Source organism: Staurois parvus, unplaced genomic scaffold (assembly GCF_062004578.1).
Source record: "Staurois parvus isolate SC_StPar_1 unplaced genomic scaffold, SC_StPar_1.0 ptg000347l, whole genome shotgun sequence".
NCBI lineage: Eukaryota > Metazoa > Chordata > Amphibia > Anura > Ranidae > Staurois > Staurois parvus.
In genome coordinates, this window is record NW_028318143.1 from 6,251,210 (window position 1) to 6,271,806 (window position 20,597).

A 20,597-nucleotide genomic window follows, 5' to 3' on the forward strand; every position below is an offset into this window, starting at 1 on the left:
CCTCTGCATTGTGTAAAAATGCTGTTTGATCCTGACTACTCTGATCCTCCCCTTCTTCCAGTGTCATCCTTTTATCTCCTGATAAGACATATCGTGTGGAGTCACTCTGCACATGCTCAGTTTGGTGTGTATTGCTAGAGAGGTTTTTTTCCCCCTCTCTTTTTGAGACTGCATGTGATCAGCACAGGGCCAATCAGCACTGCCCAGACAAGTCTGGGGTTCTGCATCCTCCTAGAGCAAAATTAGAACTCCTCCTACAAGCTTTAACCAGTGCTCAACCAGACACTGATAGGAGTCACAAGACTGTTCTTTTTTTGCCTTCAACTGTGGATATAGGATTATAACTTTTTTTTTTTTAATGGTTGAAATGGATGGACTTATCTTTTTTCAGCCGGACTAACTATGTAACTATGTTCTAACTGCTGATGAGAAAAGGTATTTAGCAATTTATATTTACTAAAATAAAAAATATCCATGTTGTGTGTACTGTGGGAGACCAGATATAGTGAATGCAGGGTCCTGGGAGACCAGATATAGTGAATACAGGGTCCTGGGAGACCAGATATAGTGAATGCAGGGTCTGGAGAGATCAAATATAGTGAATGCAGGGTCCTGGGAGACCAGATATAGTGAGTGCAGGGTCCGAGGAGACCAGATATAGTGAATGCAGCGTCCGAGGAGACCAGATATAGTAAATGCAGGGTCCGGGGAGACCAGATATAGTGATTGCAGGGTCCGGGGAGACCAGATATAGTGAATGCAGGGTCCGGGGAGACCAGATATAGTGAATGCAGGGTCCGGGGAGACCAGATATAGTGAATGCAGGGTCTGGGGAGACCAGATATGGTGAGTGCAGGGTCCTGGGAGACCAGATATGGTGAATGCAGGGTCCGGGGAGACCAGATATAGTGAATGCAGGGTCTAGAGAGACCAAATATAGTGAATGCAGGGTCCGGGGAGACCAGATATAGTAAATGCAGGGTCTGGGGAGACCAGATATAGTGAATGCAGGGTCCTGGGTTTAGTAACACTTTAAGGTACAATTAATCCATATTAATCTGAGTTTTATGCAATATCTCCAAGATCCCTTACAGCCAGATTCAGAAGGATTTTCACAGTGCCCATGAATAGGAGTAGGATGCAGGCTTTTTACAATCATTTTGTGCTATGCAAAGACCCTCAGAGCTACAGCTACACATCTCTGTATGTGATGTTTCCAGGAGACAATGAGGATAGACAGGGGAACGAATATATTTTGGGAATGACCAGGAGGTGTGTATAATTAAAAGTCTCCAAAAGAAAAGAAATAAGGCCTTAGGCATGGTAGCAGTCCCTCCAATCCCTTAAATTGACATTGGCAAGGGATGTCCCCTTTTCATTACCTGTAATGGCATGGCTCTATACAACACCAACAGAGCATCTTCACTTGCCTTTCATTAACCACTTGATCTTCAGAAAGCGCTACCCCCTGCATGACCAGGGCATTTTTTACTATTCAGCACTGTGCCAATTTAACTGGAAATTGCTCAGGCATGCAACACCGTATCCAAATAAAATATCACTTTTTTCCACACAAATAGAGCTTTCGTTTGGTGGTATTTGATTGCCATTCAGTTTTAAATTTGTTTTTATTATATAAAATGAAAAGACCAAATCATTAAAAAAAAATAAATATGTTCTATTTTTTTTATATAAAACATATCCAATAAAGAAATAAAAAAAAAATCGAATTTCTTCTGGCACTAACAGACATTATCTGGGAGGGACACTGACTAACAACTGACGCCGTTAGTAACACTAATATAGTGATCAGATATAATAATGTACACTAATAATGACACTGGCTGGGAAAGGGTTAACATCTAGGGGCAATCAAGGGTTAACTGTGTGCCTATCAAATGTAATGTGTGCTGCTTTTACTTGCAGATCTAGCAGCCAAGTTTGTGGTTCTATTTACACAGAGTTCTGTGTGATTGGAAACAGAGAACTGTTGTGATTGGACACAGTCGATCAGCTGGTTTCAGCTGAAATCATTGGCTGAAACCTGACCTGGAAGAAGGCAGGCAACGAACATGTACATTGCTATGCCTGCACTTGCCGCCTGCTTGCAGTACATTTACTGTGAGCAGGTTGGTAAGTGGTTAAGAACATGTTTTAATGTATTCACACATAAATGGTCCCAAAGTTTCTAAAGAAAACACTAGGGCGTTTTTTTGCCACTTGGTTTAACGTCTTCGTAAGCAAAGTGCTCTTTACTGTTAGAGCTGCAAAAAATGTAGAACAGTCCTCCATAAGAACAGCTTCCAGCTGATTGCTTCAAATAAACGCAGGAGGGTTTCTTAAAACAAAATATTGTCTCCTAAAATTTTCAAGGATTGCAAAATGTTAATTAGCTGATCTACATGTTCATTATCTAATTGCCTTTAGGGATTCGGAAGGATTTTTTTCTATTCCTGCAAATTGGGGCATACTTAATAGGAACTTTTTGCCTTTCTCTAGCTAACAATCAAGGGTTTTGTCTACTTCAATATTTATTTATTTTTAAGATCAGCTAAAAATACAGAGAAAAATAAATATTTGTTACATAAATATAACAAAGGTTTATAACTTTATAAAAAAAAAAAAAAAATAATAATAATAATAATAATAAAAAAAGAAAAAATATATAAAGTGTGAGGGTAAGAGATTGTGGGGTATCTATCATAAGCCAGAAATAATTTTTTTTTTAAAAAGTCCTGCTTGAGCTGTATTAGTAAGTCAAGAATCCCAAACCTTACGGTAATCATCTACCTCCCGCCCGCCATATAGTAATATGACGGGCGCAAGGTGGCACTCTCGTTCTGGGAGGACATCATATGACGTCCTCCCATTCTCACTGCGCATGCGCGGCTCAGGGAGCACGCAGCACGGCGATAAGAGCCGAAGATGTCGGCTTGGTCATGTGATCAGCTGTGTCCAATCACAGCTGATCACATGTAAACAGGGAAATGCCGGTTATCGGCATTTCTCTCCTCTCGAGCTGTCATGCTGACAGCTCGAGAGGAGAGCCGGTAATCGGCTTTCCGCGGAGGGGATATGTACATTGATCATCAGGGCACTGATGATCAGTGTGCCCTGATGATCAGTGTGGCCCCAGAAGTGCCACCTGTCAGTGTCCATCAGTGCCACATCCATGCCACATATTAGTGCATACCAGTGCACATCAATGCCACATATCAGTGCCCATCTGAGCTGCCTTTCAGTGTCACCCATCAGTGCCAGTCAGTGCCACCTATCAATGCCAATCAGTGCCACCTATCAGTGCCACCTGAATGAGGGAAAGAACAAAGAGGGTGCACAGGCCTGGTGCATTACCATAAAAAATGTTTAATAAGAAATAAAATAGGTGTTGTACTCACAAACGACAATAAAGTCAAGGCACATCATAAAAGAACAGCTGGGTCAACACCGCGCTGAGTGACAGTCCGTAATGGGGAATGTAGTCATCCAATAGGCTGACGCGTTTCGAGGACTTGCCTCTTCCTCAGAGCTCACAAATCTGGGAAACAAGTGCCTGATGCTAAAAAATCCATTAAGGCAATGACACTCAAGCAGAGTAGGCCTTGACAGGAAAAGGGGGAGCCATATCCTTAAGCCTATAGGCTTAAATGGTGAGATGCCTAATCCATCTAGAAATGACAACAACAAGATGCCAACTGTTCCTTATGGGGACCTTCAGGAATGAGGAAGATAAGGTCAGTCAGCTTGTTAAAAGATGTGGCTGAAGGACAAATTTGAACAGCTTGTTGAAGCAATGGAGAGAATGTTTATTGGGATGTACTGCAGCAGGACAAATAGATTGAAGTACAATACCCTAAACCTCAAGATAACCTTGTCTCTGTGTAGAACGAAAAAATGGTACTCTACAAGAGATTGCCAACTCAGATACTTGCCTTGCTGAGGCAACCTTGTGGGAGAATGTGAACAGAGGAATATCTCACAGGTTCAAAGGGTGGTCTTTGAAGATCCAACACAACCAGGTCCCGCAGAGTCACAAGTGGACATACAGGTGGAGTTATATGAGCAACACCATGTACAAAGGACTTTACCAAGAAATGAGAAGCAAGCGATCTTTCAAAAAGAATGACTAGAGACGAGATTTGTTCTTTGATGGTACTCAAGGCCAAAATGGTGATCCAGACCAGATTGAAAAAAGGTAAGGATAGGTCCTAAGGAGCATTTCCTAAAATAGAAATGCCTTGCCCACACCATTTATAATATGCTTTCCAAGTGCGATGGTAGACCTTGGGAGGTGGATGTCCTAGCCTAGGACACTGGCACAAAACTGAAGCATGAGGGGATGCGTTAAATTATACCTGGCTCACTTCAGCTGGCCACAGATGACTCAGTTTTTCTGATCAGTCATTGGGCTGACTGAACTAAAAAAAAAAAGGGATTTCTCCATCAACACAAGAGAGGTGGATGAACGAGTCTTCCCAGCTGGGACATTGTATTCTGATATCGGGACTCCACTGCTGTCAAATACACTGATCAGTGGCTGAAACTGCTAATCAACAACGATTTGACTTCTGTCAAAAGTGGAAGGCCACACATGCATGGAATTTTGATCCATCTATGGTCAACTTAAGTCTAAATTTACATATACAGCATATTCCTCTTGCTTTCTGAGAAGTGATCCATGGTAGATGCAGCAGGCCCGTACAGCAACGGCTTGTGGGCATACTGAATGTCTCTTTTTTTGGCTGTTTTTTGCCAAATGGGGATTTTGAATGAGATTACCACACTTTGTGCTATTATTATACAGGATTTATACAATTGATTTCAATGGACAAGTTTGACAGGCAGTACTGGCCTTCGAACTCGACAAGGCACATTAAAATAATTGCCAAAACCACAAAGCAAAGCACTGTGGCATATGTACAGTTGCTCTGGAAGCATGTTATCTTTATAGGTGGGTGATCAGAGGGTATTAAAACTGCAGCACATCTGCCCATTTTTATCACCTTCCTTGCCATCTGTGTAAACGAGGCCTAACAGATTTGTCAGTGTTCAATTCTCTTGCAGGCAGCAGTATAACCCTGTTTCAGAATCCTAACCCCATGTCCCTTAAAGCAGAACTACACTGTAAAACCCTTGTCCCCTCCTATAGACTCCTGGGAAGTATGACATCATTTGCCTAGGCTTGGAAACCAGGAAGTAACTGAAGAAATGTAAAAAACAGTTTAAAAATAAGGAACGATAATATACTTTCCTATCCATTTACTAATGTAGCTGCATAAGGACTCAAAATAGTCAATGTTGATTGAGAGAGTAAAGTTCCACATTAATGAATGAGTAGGAAAAGAAGGCTGCTGTGAGACACTGATCTCGAGGAAGCATGAAGAAAGGGAGTTACATAGTTAATCTGGCTGAAAAAAAGACAAAAGTCCATCCATTTCAACCACTAAAAAATAAAAAAAAAAGTTAGAATCCTATACCCACAGTTGATCCAGAGGAAGGCAAAAAAACCCAGTAAAGCGTGATCCAATTTGCTCCTGCAGGGAAAAAAATTCCTTCCTGATCCCCCGAGAGGCAATCGGATATTCCCTGGATCAACTTTTATAAATGTTAGTATCCAGTTATATTCTGTGTATCTAGGAAAGAATACAGACCTTTTTTAAAGCAATCCACTGAGCTGGCCAGAACCAACTCTTCAGGGAGTCTATTCCACATTTTCACAGCTCTCACTGTGAAGAAACCTTTCTGTGTTCAGAGATTAAATTTCTTTTCCTCCAGACGTAAAGAATGCCCCCTTGTCCTCTGTGATGACCTCAGGGTGAATAGCTCTACACCGAGTTCACTATATGAACCACTGATGTATTTATATCTGCATACTTGCTTTAGGTCATTGCTTTAGAAAATATTAAAGCCATTGGATAAGTGTGAGAACCGGACAAGAGGCTGAGATCAGCAACAGTAGCTCGCTTGTTTCAGTACAGTTTTTCTTTAAAGGTCTTAGTGTATATGATTTAGTGCAGGGGTGTCAAACTGTAGGACCTCCAGCTGTTGCGAAACTACAAGTCCCATCATGCCTCTGCCTTTGGGAGTTATGCTTGTAACTGTCAGTCTTGCAATGCCTCATGGGACTTGTAGTTTGACAACAGCTGGAGGGCCGCCAGTTTGACACCCGTGATTTAGTGGAAAGAGTACATATTGTACTTTCCATGGCAACTTATAGATAACATTTTCCGTTTATCCCTCTGGCTTGCTCTTGATGGAGTGTATCAGCTCCCCCAGAGGTCTGGAAATGCTGCTTAATGTTTTCCAGGTCTCTACACAAACACTGAAAGATATCAGTAGTTTATCATTCTTCCAGAGGTAGAGTAAGGTTGCAGGCAAATATTTCCATTGCATCCCATGGATTAACCTTAGTATACTATTGTCTATAGGAGTCAGAGAACAGAGGACAAAGAGAAGGCATTCTGGTGTACATATTGTAGGTCTACCAAACATGGGCCTTGGGGTATTTAACCACTTGCCTACCAGGCACTTATACCCCCTTATTTACCAGGCCAATTTTCAGCTTTCAGGGCTGCCGCACTTTGATTGACAATTGCGCGGTCATGCAACATTGTACCCATATGAAATTTTGATCATTTTTTTCTCACAAATAGAGCTTTCTTTTGGTGGTATTTAATCGCCACTGGGCACTTTACTTTTTGCGCTATAAATACAAAAATTGCAAAAAATTTGAAAAAAAAAAAAAAGTTTCTTTGTTTCTATTATAAAATTTTTCAAACAGGTAATTTTTCTCCTTCACTGATGTGTGTTGATGAGGCAGCACTGATGGGCACTGATAGGCAGCACTGATGGGCACTGATAGGCGGCACTGATAGGCGGCACTGAAGGGCACTGATAGGCAGCACTAATGAGGTGGCACGGATAGGCGGCACTGATAGGTAGCACTAATGAGGTGTCACGGATAGGCGGCACTAATATGCAGCACTGATAGGCGGCACTGATAGGTGACACTGATGATGGGTACTGATAGACGGCACTGACTGGCATCACTGCTGGGCACTGACTGGCAGCACTGACTGGCACAATTGCTGGGCACTGACTGGTGGCACTGACTGGCAGCACTGCTGGGCTGCACTGGTGGGTGGCACTGGTGGGCAGCACTGGTGGGTGGGCACAGGTAGGTGGCACTGGTGGGCACAGGTGGGTGGGCACAGGTGGGTGGCACTTCTGGGCACAGGTAGGTGGCACTTCTGGGCACAGGCGTGTGACACTGCAGAGTGGCACAGGTGGGGGCACTGCTGGGCACAGGTGGGTGATCTGCTGGGCACAGGTGGGCGGAGCTAGTGGGCGCACTGCTGGGCACAGGTGGGCGGAACTTGTGGGTGGCACTGCTGGGCACCAATCATCAGGGCACTGATCATCAGTGCCCTGATGATCGGTGCCGATCCTCGCTCTGACAACTGCCGGTTCTCGGCAGTACTTTCCTCACGATCTGACAGCGTGAGGAAAGTGCAGCCGAGAACCGGCAATTGCATTTCCCTGTGATCAGCGTGTCATTGGACACCGCTGATCACATGGTAAAAGGCCGCTGTGATTGGTCTTTTACCACATCAAGTGATCAGCTGTGTCCGTAGGACACAGCGATCACGGAGATCGCCGGGTGCGCGCCCCAGGAGAGCGCGTTCTGGGAGGACGTCATATGACGTCCACCCAGAACTGGCCGACCGCAGTGTAGCCGTCATTCGGCTATCTGCGGTCGGCAACTAGTTAAAGACCTATTACCCATATTTGTTTAGTGCCAACATATTCCATTGTGCTTTACAGAAGACACAGGATTGCCTACATCAGCCCCTGTGTCAGTGGAGCTTGTAGGCTAACGTGCCTACAATAAACAGCCAAATATAAGGAACCCAAAGTTTCATAACTCCCCCAAACCTACCCATAAATATGCTGTTACACAGTTAATATTTATGTTAATGTACATGAGAATTCATATAGTTTATTTTTTGTACCATTTCCTATGGACATTTCTATAGTTAGTTATGCTGCCATCCAGTGGCCTTATTTGGTAATACACTTTGTTTTATATTGCCTCCCTGAGATCTATGACACAGTTCCTTTGTATATGAAGCTCCTCCCTTCTTCTTCAGTACAGCACTTCCTGTGTCATGGATGCAGCTAACAGACCACATGTAACAGGGACACATGTATTCTGCATAGTACGCTACAGAAATTATCATCTTTTGACCGCATAATACTGGAAACCATTCATTCTGCTGTATCCTGTTTCACATGTACAGAATAAAGCAACTTCTGGATGAACACAGTATTGGTGAGTTCAGCTATCTGATAAGGATTGCCCACAGTGATTATATCTGCTTATACAGGCTAGGCAGAGAGGTCTCACAAGGGATAAATCGCTATCACAACAATCTGAGTCAGAATAGTCAAAAGATGCATAGAATCCCTACAGCCTGCTGTGTATATGTGTGTGCCTAATCTGCAATCAAGCTCAGTGCCATCCGCTATCTTGCAAAGCACATGGTCGCACAAGCTTACTGCACTTCATGTGAATGCTGAAAACTGTTTCTCTGCATTGAACTGTGTTACCCCACCTGACTAAGCTGCTGTTCGTCTTCTTAAAGAGACAGTACCAATTTTTGCAGAACAGTAAAAAATGTCTAGACAAGGCTCTGAACACTCCTTTATGGCCGAACCAACGCAGATACATCATTCCTCTGAACCAGCAGACGTACAGGGAGCCGATTCTGCAGACATTCCAGAACAGAGCGTAAAACCCAAACGTACAATAAAACCGACACAGAAACTCAGGGAAAACTATGAAGCCACTAGAGATGAGTTCTCCAGTAATCTGTCAGACCTCTGGGACCGAACTTCACAATGCATGTCAGTTTTGTCACACTTTAATGATCAACCAGCTGAATTAAGAGACTCTATAAATCGCCTATCTGCTGCATATGAACGCTACCAGCGGCTGTTTGTAAAATACTCAGCTTTCTTGCAGGACTCTAATATAGAGGATTCTTCAGCAGAACTGACCAGGACCGATGCACTAAACCAACAAAGGGATCTTGCAGTGCAAAATGCTAAGTTTAAAGCAGAACTCCGCATTACTCATCTGCAGGAGACCAGATCTCACAGATCCACCTCAACCAAGCGCACTGCACTTTCTTCTAGATCCTCTCGCTCCAGAAGTTCGACGTTAAGCGATAAGCTAATAGAGGCCCGCGCTGATGCTGAATCAAAAAAGCCGCAAAGCTTTTTTACCAGAAAGGAAGCAGAGGTAGAAGCACGCAAGATAGCTCAACAAGCAGAGATGGAAGCTAAAAGCAAAGCTCAGCAAGCAGAGATGGAAGCTAAAAGCAAAGCTCAACAAGCAGAGATGGAAGCTAAAAGCAAAGCTCAGCAAGCAGAGATGGAAGCTAAAAGCAAAGCTCAGCAAGCAGAGATGGAAGCTAAAAGCAAAGCTCAGCAAGCAGAGGCAGATTCCCAAATAAAGATTCTGCAGATGGAAGGGGAGGAAGCAGCTTCCCTAGCAAGGCTGAAAGTCCTTGAACAAGCGATGGGACAAAGTACTAATTCAGACTGCCTTATCCCAGCAGAACTGGAAGATCCAGTTGAACGCACCAGTGAATACGTATTAAAGCATAACATTTGCGAAGATACAGAGTCATCTCCTGTACCTCCTACTAACAACACTGTTCTGACTCTCAACACAGAGACCTCTCAGCTTCATATGCCTAAGCCTCTTCAAATCTACAACACAAGTACATCTATGCAGCAAACCACATCAACTCCTGCCAACAACAAGGTGACTTCCAGTGACAAGTCGCAGCTCAAGCCACAGTCAGCACAAGCCTTAGAGACTACACCACAGTTAAACGCTCATGCAACATCATTTTACCCTGGTAAATCTCACCCTACATCACCAGAGAACTTTCACACCCAAGGGGTTCCACAAGTTACTTTGGCACCAAAGAGTGAGAGATCAGACTTGAATGACTTTGCCAGATATATGATTCGCCGTGAGCTCATTAACACCAGCCTCTCAAGGTTTGACGACTGTGCAGAGAGCTACAGGGCCTGGAGATCAACCTTCAAGGCTGCTATTGCTGATCTCAACCTTACTACTAAGGAAGAACTTGATTTGCTCATAAAGTGGCTGGGACCAGAATCTGCAGATCGTGTTAAAAGACTGAGAACAGTACATGTTGACCACCCAGACGCAGGTCTTGTTGCTGCATGGGCAAGACTTGAGCAAGCCTATGGTAGCTCTGAAGCCATAGAGAGCGCTCTATTCAAGAGACTGCAAAACTTCCCAAAAATAGGAAACAAAGACTATCGCAGGCTCCAAGATCTAAGTGACCTCCTCATGGAGCTAGAGTTGGCAAAGACAGACACACGTCTATCTGGACTAAGCTTCCTGGACACCGCTCATGGTGTCAACCCAGTGGTGTCTAAACTGCCATACGGCCTGCAAGAGAAATGGGCACAACAGGGCTCAAGGTACAAAAGAGACTATAACGTATCCTTTCCTCCATTCTCATACTTTTGCAGGTTCATTAGTGATCAAGCCTGGACGAGAAACGATCCCAGCTTCAGCGAACCAAACTTGCCTGCTTCATCCTCATCATCATCAAGGTATGATAACACAGCAGCTAAACGTAGAGACTATACTAGAGCAATATCTGTTAAAAGAACAGACATCTCACCCTCCACAACCTCGCCTACTGACCAAGGCATTGTAGATGCCAGAGATAAAGACCCTAATCGTCAGTGTCCTATTCACAAGAAGCCTCACCCTCTTAAGAAATGTCGTGGGCTTAGGGCAAAGCCTTTACAAGAGCGCAGGGAGATTCTCCAGAAACTTGGAATATGCTACAAGTGCTGTGCTTCTTATAACCACTTTGCTAAAGACTGTAAGGTTGTCATCAAGTGCACAGAATGCGGTAGCGACAGACATGTTACAGCCATGCATCCTACTCCACTTCCAGACAACCCGCAGCAGCTACCTACCTCAACCCCTGTCCCAAATTATGGCGGGGAGCAACAAAGTCACGCTCTAGCCAAAAGTAATGTTTCTTCTTCATGCACAGAAGTCTGTGGAGAGGGACTGGATCACAAATGCTGTGCCAAGATATGCCTAGTCAAGATATACCCCAAGGATCATCCTGAGGAAGCTGCTAGGATGTATGCCATAATAGATGAACAGAGCAACAGATCCCTGGTTAAGCCTAAATTCTTTGAGATCTTTGGCTTAGAAGGTCACGCAACACCGTATACTCTCAGAACCTGTTCTGGTCGTGTAGAGACCTTTGGCAGAAGGGTCGATGGATTCATGGTCTCTCATATCAAGGATGGAGAAGGCATACCCCTCCCAACATTAGTTGAGTGTGATCAGATACCAGACGAAAGAGAAGAGATTCCTACTCCAGAAGCTGCATATCATCATCCTCACTTAAGGCACCTTGCTGATGAGATTCCTGCGATGGACAAGAGTGCTGAAATCTTGGTCCTGCTAGGAAGAGTCATTCTCAGAGTACATAAAGTACGCGACCAATGCGATGGACCTAACAATGCCCCTTATGCACAAAGACTTGACCTAGGCTGGGTAATAGTGGGCGATGTATGCCTGGACAGAACATCAACTGAGATCCACTCCTTCAAAACTTACATGTTGGGAAATGGACGTGCATCCCACTTCAAACAGTGCCCTCACCATTATGAAGTAAAGGAGAAGCCTCTTGACATCATCCAAGTACCTGATGTTACTCCTGTTCTTTGTGATGACAACCTAGGTACCACAGTGTTTTGTACTACAAGTGATGACAACAAAATAGCCTTGTCGGTCGAAGATAGAGAGTTCATCAAAATAATGGACGAAGAATTCTTCCAGGATGAGTCTAACAGCTGGATCGCACCATTACCTCTTCGTGCTGCAAGGGCCACACTCCCAACCAATCGTGAACAGGCTCTATCCAGATTCAACTCACTTCAACGAACACTAAAGAACAGGCCTGAAATGAAGGAACATTTCATCGCTTTTATGAAAAGGATCACGCCGAACCAGCGCCACCACTTCAAAGACATGATGAGTGCTGGTACCTGCCTTTCTTTGGAGTGTATCATCCACGTAAGCCAAAACAAATCAGGGTAGTATTTGACTCCAGTGCCAAGCATCAAGGCGTATCCCTGAACGATGTTCTTCTCACTGGCCCGAATCTAACCAACAACCTTGTAGGTATACTTATGAGATTTAGAAGAGAACCAGTTGCCATAACTGCTGATATTGAGCAAATGTTTCATTGCTTCATTGTACGTGAAGACCATAGGAACCTCCTAAGGTTTCTGTGGCACCGTAACAACAACATGGACAATGAGATAATTGAATACCGCATGAAGGTACATGTTTTTGGAAATAGTCCCTCACCCGCTGTTGCAACATATGGTTTACGAAGGACTGCCCTTGATGGAGAAAAGGAGTATGGTGCGGATGCTCGACACTTCGTTGAGAGAGACTTTTATGTTGACGACGGACTTAAGTCTTTACCTACAGACGAAGAAGCCATAGACCTGCTCCAAAGGACACAAGGTATGCTTTCCGAGGCTAACCTCAGACTACACAAGATTGCCTCGAATAGTGTTGCTGTTATGAAAGCCTTTCAACCTGGTGATCATGCCACTGGGTTTAAAGATTTAAATCTTGGAATGGACATGCCACCTGTACAGAGAAGTCTGGGCCTACGGTGGGACTTATTAAAAGATACCTTCGGCTTTCAAGTCGGCTCTGCAGACAAACCATTTACCAAGCGTGGTGTTCTGCCAGTGGTGAACAGTTTATACGATCCATTGGGATTTGTGGCTCCCATCACCATACAAGGTAAAGCCTTACTTAGACAGTTCTCAGAGTCTATTAAAGATTGGGATGCTCCGCTGCCTACAGACAAGCTTCCAAAGTGGGAGTCCTGGAAACAATCTCTACATGCCTTAGATGGAATCAGTATACCACGCTGTTACACCTCAGCTTCCCTTGCTACAAGTCAGAGGAAAGAGCTTCACATCTTCTCAGATGCATCTACTGAGGCCATAGCAGCTGTTGCCTACCTCAAGGTAATAGACTCTAATCAAACCCACATAGGGTTTCTGTTTGGGAAAGCTAAGTTAGCACCTAAGCCTGAGCACACAATTCCTAGGCTTGAACTTTGTGGAACTGTGCTAGCTGTAGAAATTGCCGATTTCATACTGCGCGAGTTGGACACTCAGATAGATGACACCAAATTCTACACAGACAGCAAAGTTGTTCTGGGCTATATATACAACCAGACTAAACGTTTTTATGTGTATGTCAGCAACCGTGTAGAAAGAATCAGAAAATCATCTAAACCTGAACAATGGCATTATGTCCCATCTGAAATGAATCCTGCAGATCATGCCACCAGGCCAGTGTCTGCAAGTGTCTTTGCAAACTCTTCGTGGTTAACAGGTCCTGAATTCCTGCTGGATCATCCAGAAGAAACCTCAGCTGATATCTTCAGTCTTCTAGAACCTGACAGAGATCCAGAGATTCGTCCTGAAGTCAAAACCCTTGTCACCAGAACTGAACAAAGACTCGTCTTGGGCTGTCAACGCTTTGAACGTTTTTCTAAGTGGATAAGACTTGTACGCACCATCGCAAGGTTAGTCCATATTGCACACTGCTTTCACACAAAGCCCACCAATGTTCAATGTCAAGGGTGGCACATGTGCCAAAGGCTTCTTTCTGCAAAAGACATTGCTGAAGGTGAAATGATCATAATCCACAATGTACAACAGGATGTCTTTGGCTCAGAAATTAAATGTATCCGTGACAAGAGGGACATTCCAAAAAACAGTTCAATTGCAAACCTGAACCCATTCATTGACAGTGACGGCATGTTAAGGGTTGGTGGACGTTTAAACAAGGCTGAGTTGGGAGATCAGGAACAGAATCCTCTCATTATACCTGCCCGCCATCATATCACCACTCTGCTCATACGGCACTACCATGAAGGGGTTAAGCACCAAGGAAGACACTTCACAGAGGGTGCCATAAGAGCTGCAGGCCTTTGGATTATAGGAGCAAAAAGACAGATTACAACTACACTGCACAGCTGGGTTCAGTGCCGGAAACTAAGAGGTAAACATCAGCAACAGCAAATGTCAGATTTGCCAGCCGACAGATTAAGTACTGACCCACCTTTCACTCATGTTGGTTTGGATGTCTTTGGACCATGGATGGTAACAGCCCGTAGAACTCGAGGAGGCCAAGAAAACAGCAAACGATGGGCAGTGCTGTTCACTTGTATGAGTGTGCGCGCAGTACACATTGAAGTCATAGAATCTATGGATGCCTCAAGTTTCATCAATGCTCTAAGACGATTTCTTGCCATCAGAGGACCAGTCAAGACACTAAGATCTGACTGTGGAACTAATTTTGTTGGAGCATGTCGAGAGTTACAGCTTAACTCTAGGCCAGTCCAAGACCTTTTAGCTGAAAAGGGCTGTACATGGATTTTCAATCCTCCTCATTCTTCCCACATGGGTGGCTCTTGGGAGAGAATGATAGGCATCACACGAAAAATACTGGACTCTATGCTTATGGACTTGAACTCCACAAGACTTACCCATGAGATTCTAACCACCTTCCTGGCAGAAGCATCTGCCATAATCAATTCAAGACCACTTGTTCCAGTTTCTACAGATCCAGAGACCCCAACTATCCTTACCCCAGCTACTCTACTTACCCAGAAGCTTGGGTCCGTTCCTGTTCCACCTGGAAACTTTAAAACAGGAAATATGTGCTATGACCAGTGGAAGCGAGTACAACACCTCTCCAACTGCTTCTGGAATCGTTGGAGAATGGAGTATATTTCTACTCTGCAAGGACGCAGAAAATGGCAACGCCTGAACCCTAACATTAAATTTGGAGATCTCGTTCTGCTGAAGGACCAGCAAGCTGAAAGAATCGAGTGGCCTATGGGACTCATTGTAAAGAGCATTCCTAGTGATGACGGCAAGGTACGCAAGGTGGAGGTGAAAGTTGCAAGACAAGGGACTGTAAAGACTTTCAGCAGACCTATCACGGAACTTGTTCTGCTCTTGCCCTTTGGAGAATGAACTTGCTTGCGTATGATGCTGGATCCAACATGTGACTTCAAGAAGGAAGTGTCTTGAACTTTAATTCGATACAACTTGAAGCCTTACATTATAATTGTTGCACTATATGCATGTTCTCTTTTTTATGTCTTTCAGGTCTTCAAGACATCAAGCAAATTGCACTGTTGTTTATTTGCAATTGTATAACTACCGTTATGGTTTAAATAGTGACATTTACAATGCCAGACGGGGAGTATGCTGTTACACAGTTAATATTTATGTTAATGTACATGAGAATTCATATAGTTTATTTTTTGTACCATTTCCTATGGACATTTCTATAGTTAGTTATGCTGCCATCCAGTGGCCTTATTTGGTAATACACTTTGTTTTATATTGCCTCCCTGAGATCTATGACACAGTTCCTTTGTATATGAAGCTCCTCCCTTCTTCTTCAGTACAGCACTTCCTGTGTCATGGATGCAGCTAACAGACCACATGTAACAGGGACACATGTATTCTGCATAGTACGCTACAGAAATGATCATCTTTTGACCGCATAATACTGGAAACCATTCATTCTGCTGTATCCTGTTTCACATGTACAGAATAAAGCAACTTCTGGATGAACACAGTATTGGTGAGTTCAGCTATCTGACAAGGATTGCCCACAGTGATTATATCTGCTTATACAGGCTAGGCAGAGAGGTCTCACAAGGGATAAATCGCTATCACAACAATCTGAGTCAGAATAATAAAACATGATCGGGGAAAATACTGCCCTGCAGATCATGCAAAGATGATAAAAAATTAAGTTGTAATCAGGCTTAAAATGGAACTAAAAACTCCAAGCAAGGAAGCTGCCATCTTAGGCAGCCCATAGATGATTCGATTTTCTTTCCATCCACCACTGGTATAAAATCTGTAGATTCCCCCATCAACACAATCAATGTCTCCTGCAGTGCTATTGTGTTCTTTCGGGGGTGGGGCACGGGAAGCCTTCCCTGTCAGTAGAACACAAGGATCACTGCTATCAGTCGTCAGTAAATGTATATGAGAAATCCAAAAGGCTGATTGCACCCAAGCCCATCGATGGATCGACTTGGGTACAATCAGCATGCCCATACATGGAACAAATCTCGGCTGGTCCCTGCTGAGCTGGACAAATTTTGATCCATGTATGGCTGGCTTACGTCTCTGATCTGCAGCTCTCATGGTGCTGAAAATGTGATCAGTGAAGGCTCCAGCAATTTGATGGCTTGATTGTAAAGTTGAGAGCTCATGCAACTGTGACAGTTATTTTTCACGGCATGCCCTGGAAGAAACCGTTCTGGAAAACTATTAAATTGATGGGTTTAGTTTGTCTTTAACTGTTAAAGGGTAATGGCATCTACGCAAGATAAATCCATTAGTACAACTAAGTCCCTACAATTTATTCTGAATTTGATCAAATTCACTTCAGCCAGATTCAACAATGTCAGTGGCCTGTTCACATTTCAGCATTGTGTTAACGCATAGTAAAAGCATGCTTTACCATACAGTACTGCAAACATACGGCAACGTGTAATGTCAAGCTGTGCAATACAAACCATTCATTTTGAATAGAACCCAGTGCAATACCAAAACATAATACAGCATACATGCGTAACGCACCACAGCACACAGAGTGGACAATGTGTGTTGCATTAAGAAAAGAGTGGCATACAGCATCTTTGGTGCATTGCGGCCCAATCAAAATGAATGGTCTTCCTTATACATCGCATGTAAAATGCATGTCAACACTTGCGCATTATTGCAACACACAGTGTCAGGGATCCAGGTATGACCAGAAATGTGTGGACTGACAAAGGGAAGTAACAGGCTTCAGGAATGATGTAATAACAATATAATTTATTGTTAGCCGCCCAAATATACAAAAAACGCACAGTAACAAAACCAACCTTCCACTAATATCAGTATGTGCGGGAAGACAGGCGTAGTCAGAGCTGGAGAGGTGGAATGGTCAGGCAGGCCGTATGGTTCTGTCAGATACCACCTGGTGGTACCTCTAGCGATCCACAGGACAGGATTCCCCAGAGCGCGGAGTCTAAGCCCCAGTCTGCTTGTTCACCAGGGCCCCTGATGGTGGGGATGGACTTGGAGCAGACAGTAACCAGGCCCCAGAAGGTGCTACCGGAAACCACAAGGATTTGCTGGGCAGGGCAGTCAGGTGCAGAATATACTGTAAATTGCAGCATTAAAATGAAAGGCTACATGTGGAGTGCTTCACCAGAGTCAGTTTAAAGCTGAACTCCAGGTAGTTGAAAAAGACACATATTAATGCCGCTCAGTATTGATCATTACATGTATTCTGTTAACAGCAGCCAATGTACTGTAATGTGCACACAAATTGTGTTGGGGTGCGATTCATAATCAATGAACTGTCCATTTTGCTGTGCATTACCATGCTGAGTGAAATATGAAGGCTGCAATAGTTGCCAGTATATTAAAGGCTGTGTTCAGTATTCTACAGATTTAGGTAGACCATATATTTAAAACAATATATATATATTTATGCAGCCATTGCTGGCAACATCTTGAATATTCTGCTTGCCTGGCTATCCTGTGGATTCTTTTCATACTTGCATTGGAGCCAGGGGAGGAGGAGGTAAGCCTTCATATTTCTCTCAGCACAGGTTTCTTTAAAAGAGAAGTATAGGGCTCACCTATGTAGATGCAGCATCGATCTGGAGCTTCAAGCTGTGCCCTGCCGCTCTACACCAAAAACTGAGCAATCAAAGACCGCTGATCGCCCACTTCTCGAGTCTGCTCTGAGCACGGAGTGGTGAATGTCCGTGCTCTGCCCCTACAGCACTGACTGGAGTGCTGGGCTGTGGAGGGGGCGGAAGCAGCTGGCTCAGGTTCTTAACGGAGAACTGAGAGGCTGAGCCAGCTGCCAGTCAGGCATCTGGGCAAATCCCAACATTATTGTCAGGATCCCTGCAGAGCCACTGGCAGCTGAATCTGGGTAATAGGAGTGCAGAAGGAAGTGGATTTCTGTAGCCCACAGAATTATGACCAAAGGAGGTTTGGCCATACTTCCCTTTTAAAGCTGAATACCAAACAGATAAATATACAATCATATACATATGTGCAAATAATTTTACTTGCCAAAGGATCCCTAATTCTCTTCAGCCAGGCTGGTGGTAGACAGCCCGTCTAGGTTCTACTCCACTACTCCAGTCTTCAAACAGAGAAAAAAAAAAAAGTGTGTGTGGGGGGGGGGAAGGGGGGGTGTTGGGGAATGAAGCAACTCACTGTTTAAAGCTGGTAAAAAAGATTTGTCCACCTGGCATCACCAACTCTAACGTGTTTCACTCCTACATGGAACTTAGAGTCATAGAGTCATTCTACGAATAAGCTCCACATGGTAATGAAAAGTCTTAGAGTTTTGTAACACCAGATGGATGAGTCTGGGCACCATTTTTTTTAATTACCCCTGAATACTGTCCCTAGGGACTACATTGTGTTTAAGGAAAGCAGCCTGGTCCAGGACCTGCCCAAGCCCGTGATTGGACATTAAAGGAGCAGCAGCACATGGATAATGCCACTCCTCTGCTCTCCCCACCAATAGGATATTTTCTTTGTAAGCAATAGAGCCCTGATTGGGTTACAGTGCTAACAATCCCTCTCCTAGTCATAGTGCTCTGGTACTAGGGGGTTACAGGACTGGTATATCAAAACTGATTCAGCTTTATACAATCTTTATGTAATGTTTTTTATCTAAAGACATAACTGGATTAACCTGTGTTCCTTTTTTATTTTTAATTTTTTTGCCCTGAGTCCAGCTTTAAATGCCAGACCATTTTGTTCTTTACCCAACTCACCCGGTTTCAGATCCGGCTTGAATTTGATATACAGGATGCACACAGTAGAATGAAACTCTCTGGAATGTTGACAGTGATCTAATACATGCTTTGGCTTTGCTCCCTGAGATCTAATAATGCCAAAGGTTTTATTTTATGATCTGGATATACGGCACAAACCTAAGAAGCCACCTAGATTCTGCCCAGAGGCTTCCTGCAGCCAAGGGGTGGGGGGTGATTAAACATTAATCTGCCAAAGGCACAGAGCCTCTTAAGAGGTTTAATACGGGTTACATCATTCCAGATACAGAACATTAAACAGTGTGTGAGGATGAACAGACATCCCTCATTCTGGTTACATTGTTTCACGGGGTATGGAAGACACGACATACACTGGGGCTTATTTGCAGTCTTTACCTTCAGAGCTTTCTGTGCAGGCTCACTTGAGCCGATGACGATGAGGTTTGGTCCAGCCATGCTGCAAAAACTTTTTAAATGCAAATAGTCTGCCACTGGGACTGTGGAAACAGCATAATCCTGCAAAAAGAAAATCACAGAAAAATTAATACTTTGCTTCCGCTAGCAACCTGGATTACTTACTGAATGTAAGGAATATCAATAGATTTCTCCATCCAAGCTAAGCATTGTGGATGGAGGAACCTGCACTGCCAGCTATTGTAATTAGAGAGCTGCAGCTGTCTGAGAACCTGAACAATGACTGCATCTTACCCCAGGTTCACATCTAAGTGTTTTCCAGAAACGCACTACAGTCCATTTAATGTAATTTCCTATGGGACATATTCACATCTCCATGTTTTCTCCCTGTGCGTTTTGTGGAAAGGGTCAGGGACTTTTTTAAACGCAAAAAGTTGAGTTTTTGGTTCTATAGACTTCATTGGAAATGCTGCAGAAAAGCATTTTAAATCTGCCTAGCAACAAGAAAATAAAAAAACAAACAGCATCAAAAATGCATGTGCAAAAATGCAAAACGCACTGCAGAAACGATCAAACGCAAACTGCATAGGTGTGAACCTAGACTAAGTTACATAGTTTGCAAAAAAAGACACAAGTCCATCTAATTCAAGGAAAAGAAAAAAAAAATATAATAAAATAAATAAATAGAAAACCTCCATATACAGAAGCTTACATCCAAACTTGATCCAGAGGAAGGCAAAAAAAAAAACAACCCTGTAAAGCTAGGTTGCAATCACAGTTCAACCAATCATTTTCCAGCTGATTCAGTCAATTTTTTTTTTAATTTCCTTTTGTTAAGCTGCTGGAGTGTGCAGGACCACCACAACTTAAATTTCAGCCGATTCCGCTTGAATCAGCCGAAATTCAAGTCATGTATGGCTAGCTTTAGCTTTACTGAGTGAATACTAGTTTCAGGTCAATGATTAATGATGTACAAATGAGAATGAAGACCACCAAAACAAGTCAGCAACTCTGCCCAAAAGCAGGCTGAGTCCACAGTTTTACCATCCCCGGCTGCCAACCTAAACAAAACAATGCAGCAGCTTAGGGCTGCAGCCATGATGTTTTGCTTTGCAGCAAACGTTAAAACGGTATGTCAGTAGGGTTGGCACCTCATCCCATTAAAACCGTACACATATTAAT

The 20,597-nt window shown here is 43.6% G+C and overlaps 1 protein-coding gene across 3 annotated transcripts in view; it reads right to left on the reverse strand.

Moving 5' to 3' along the window:
* The window catches only part of DDAH1 (dimethylarginine dimethylaminohydrolase 1), a 219,135-nt gene that overhangs the window by 14,008 nt on the left and 184,530 nt on the right, over positions 1-20,597 (reverse strand). For all 3 annotated transcript variants that reach the window (XM_089684417.1, XM_089684415.1, XM_089684416.1), the window contains one exon: positions 19,398-19,517. In XM_089684417.1, the coding sequence (XP_089540543.1) occupies positions 19,398-19,517 (120 nt within the window). The remainder of the gene's footprint in view (positions 1-19,397; positions 19,518-20,597) is intronic.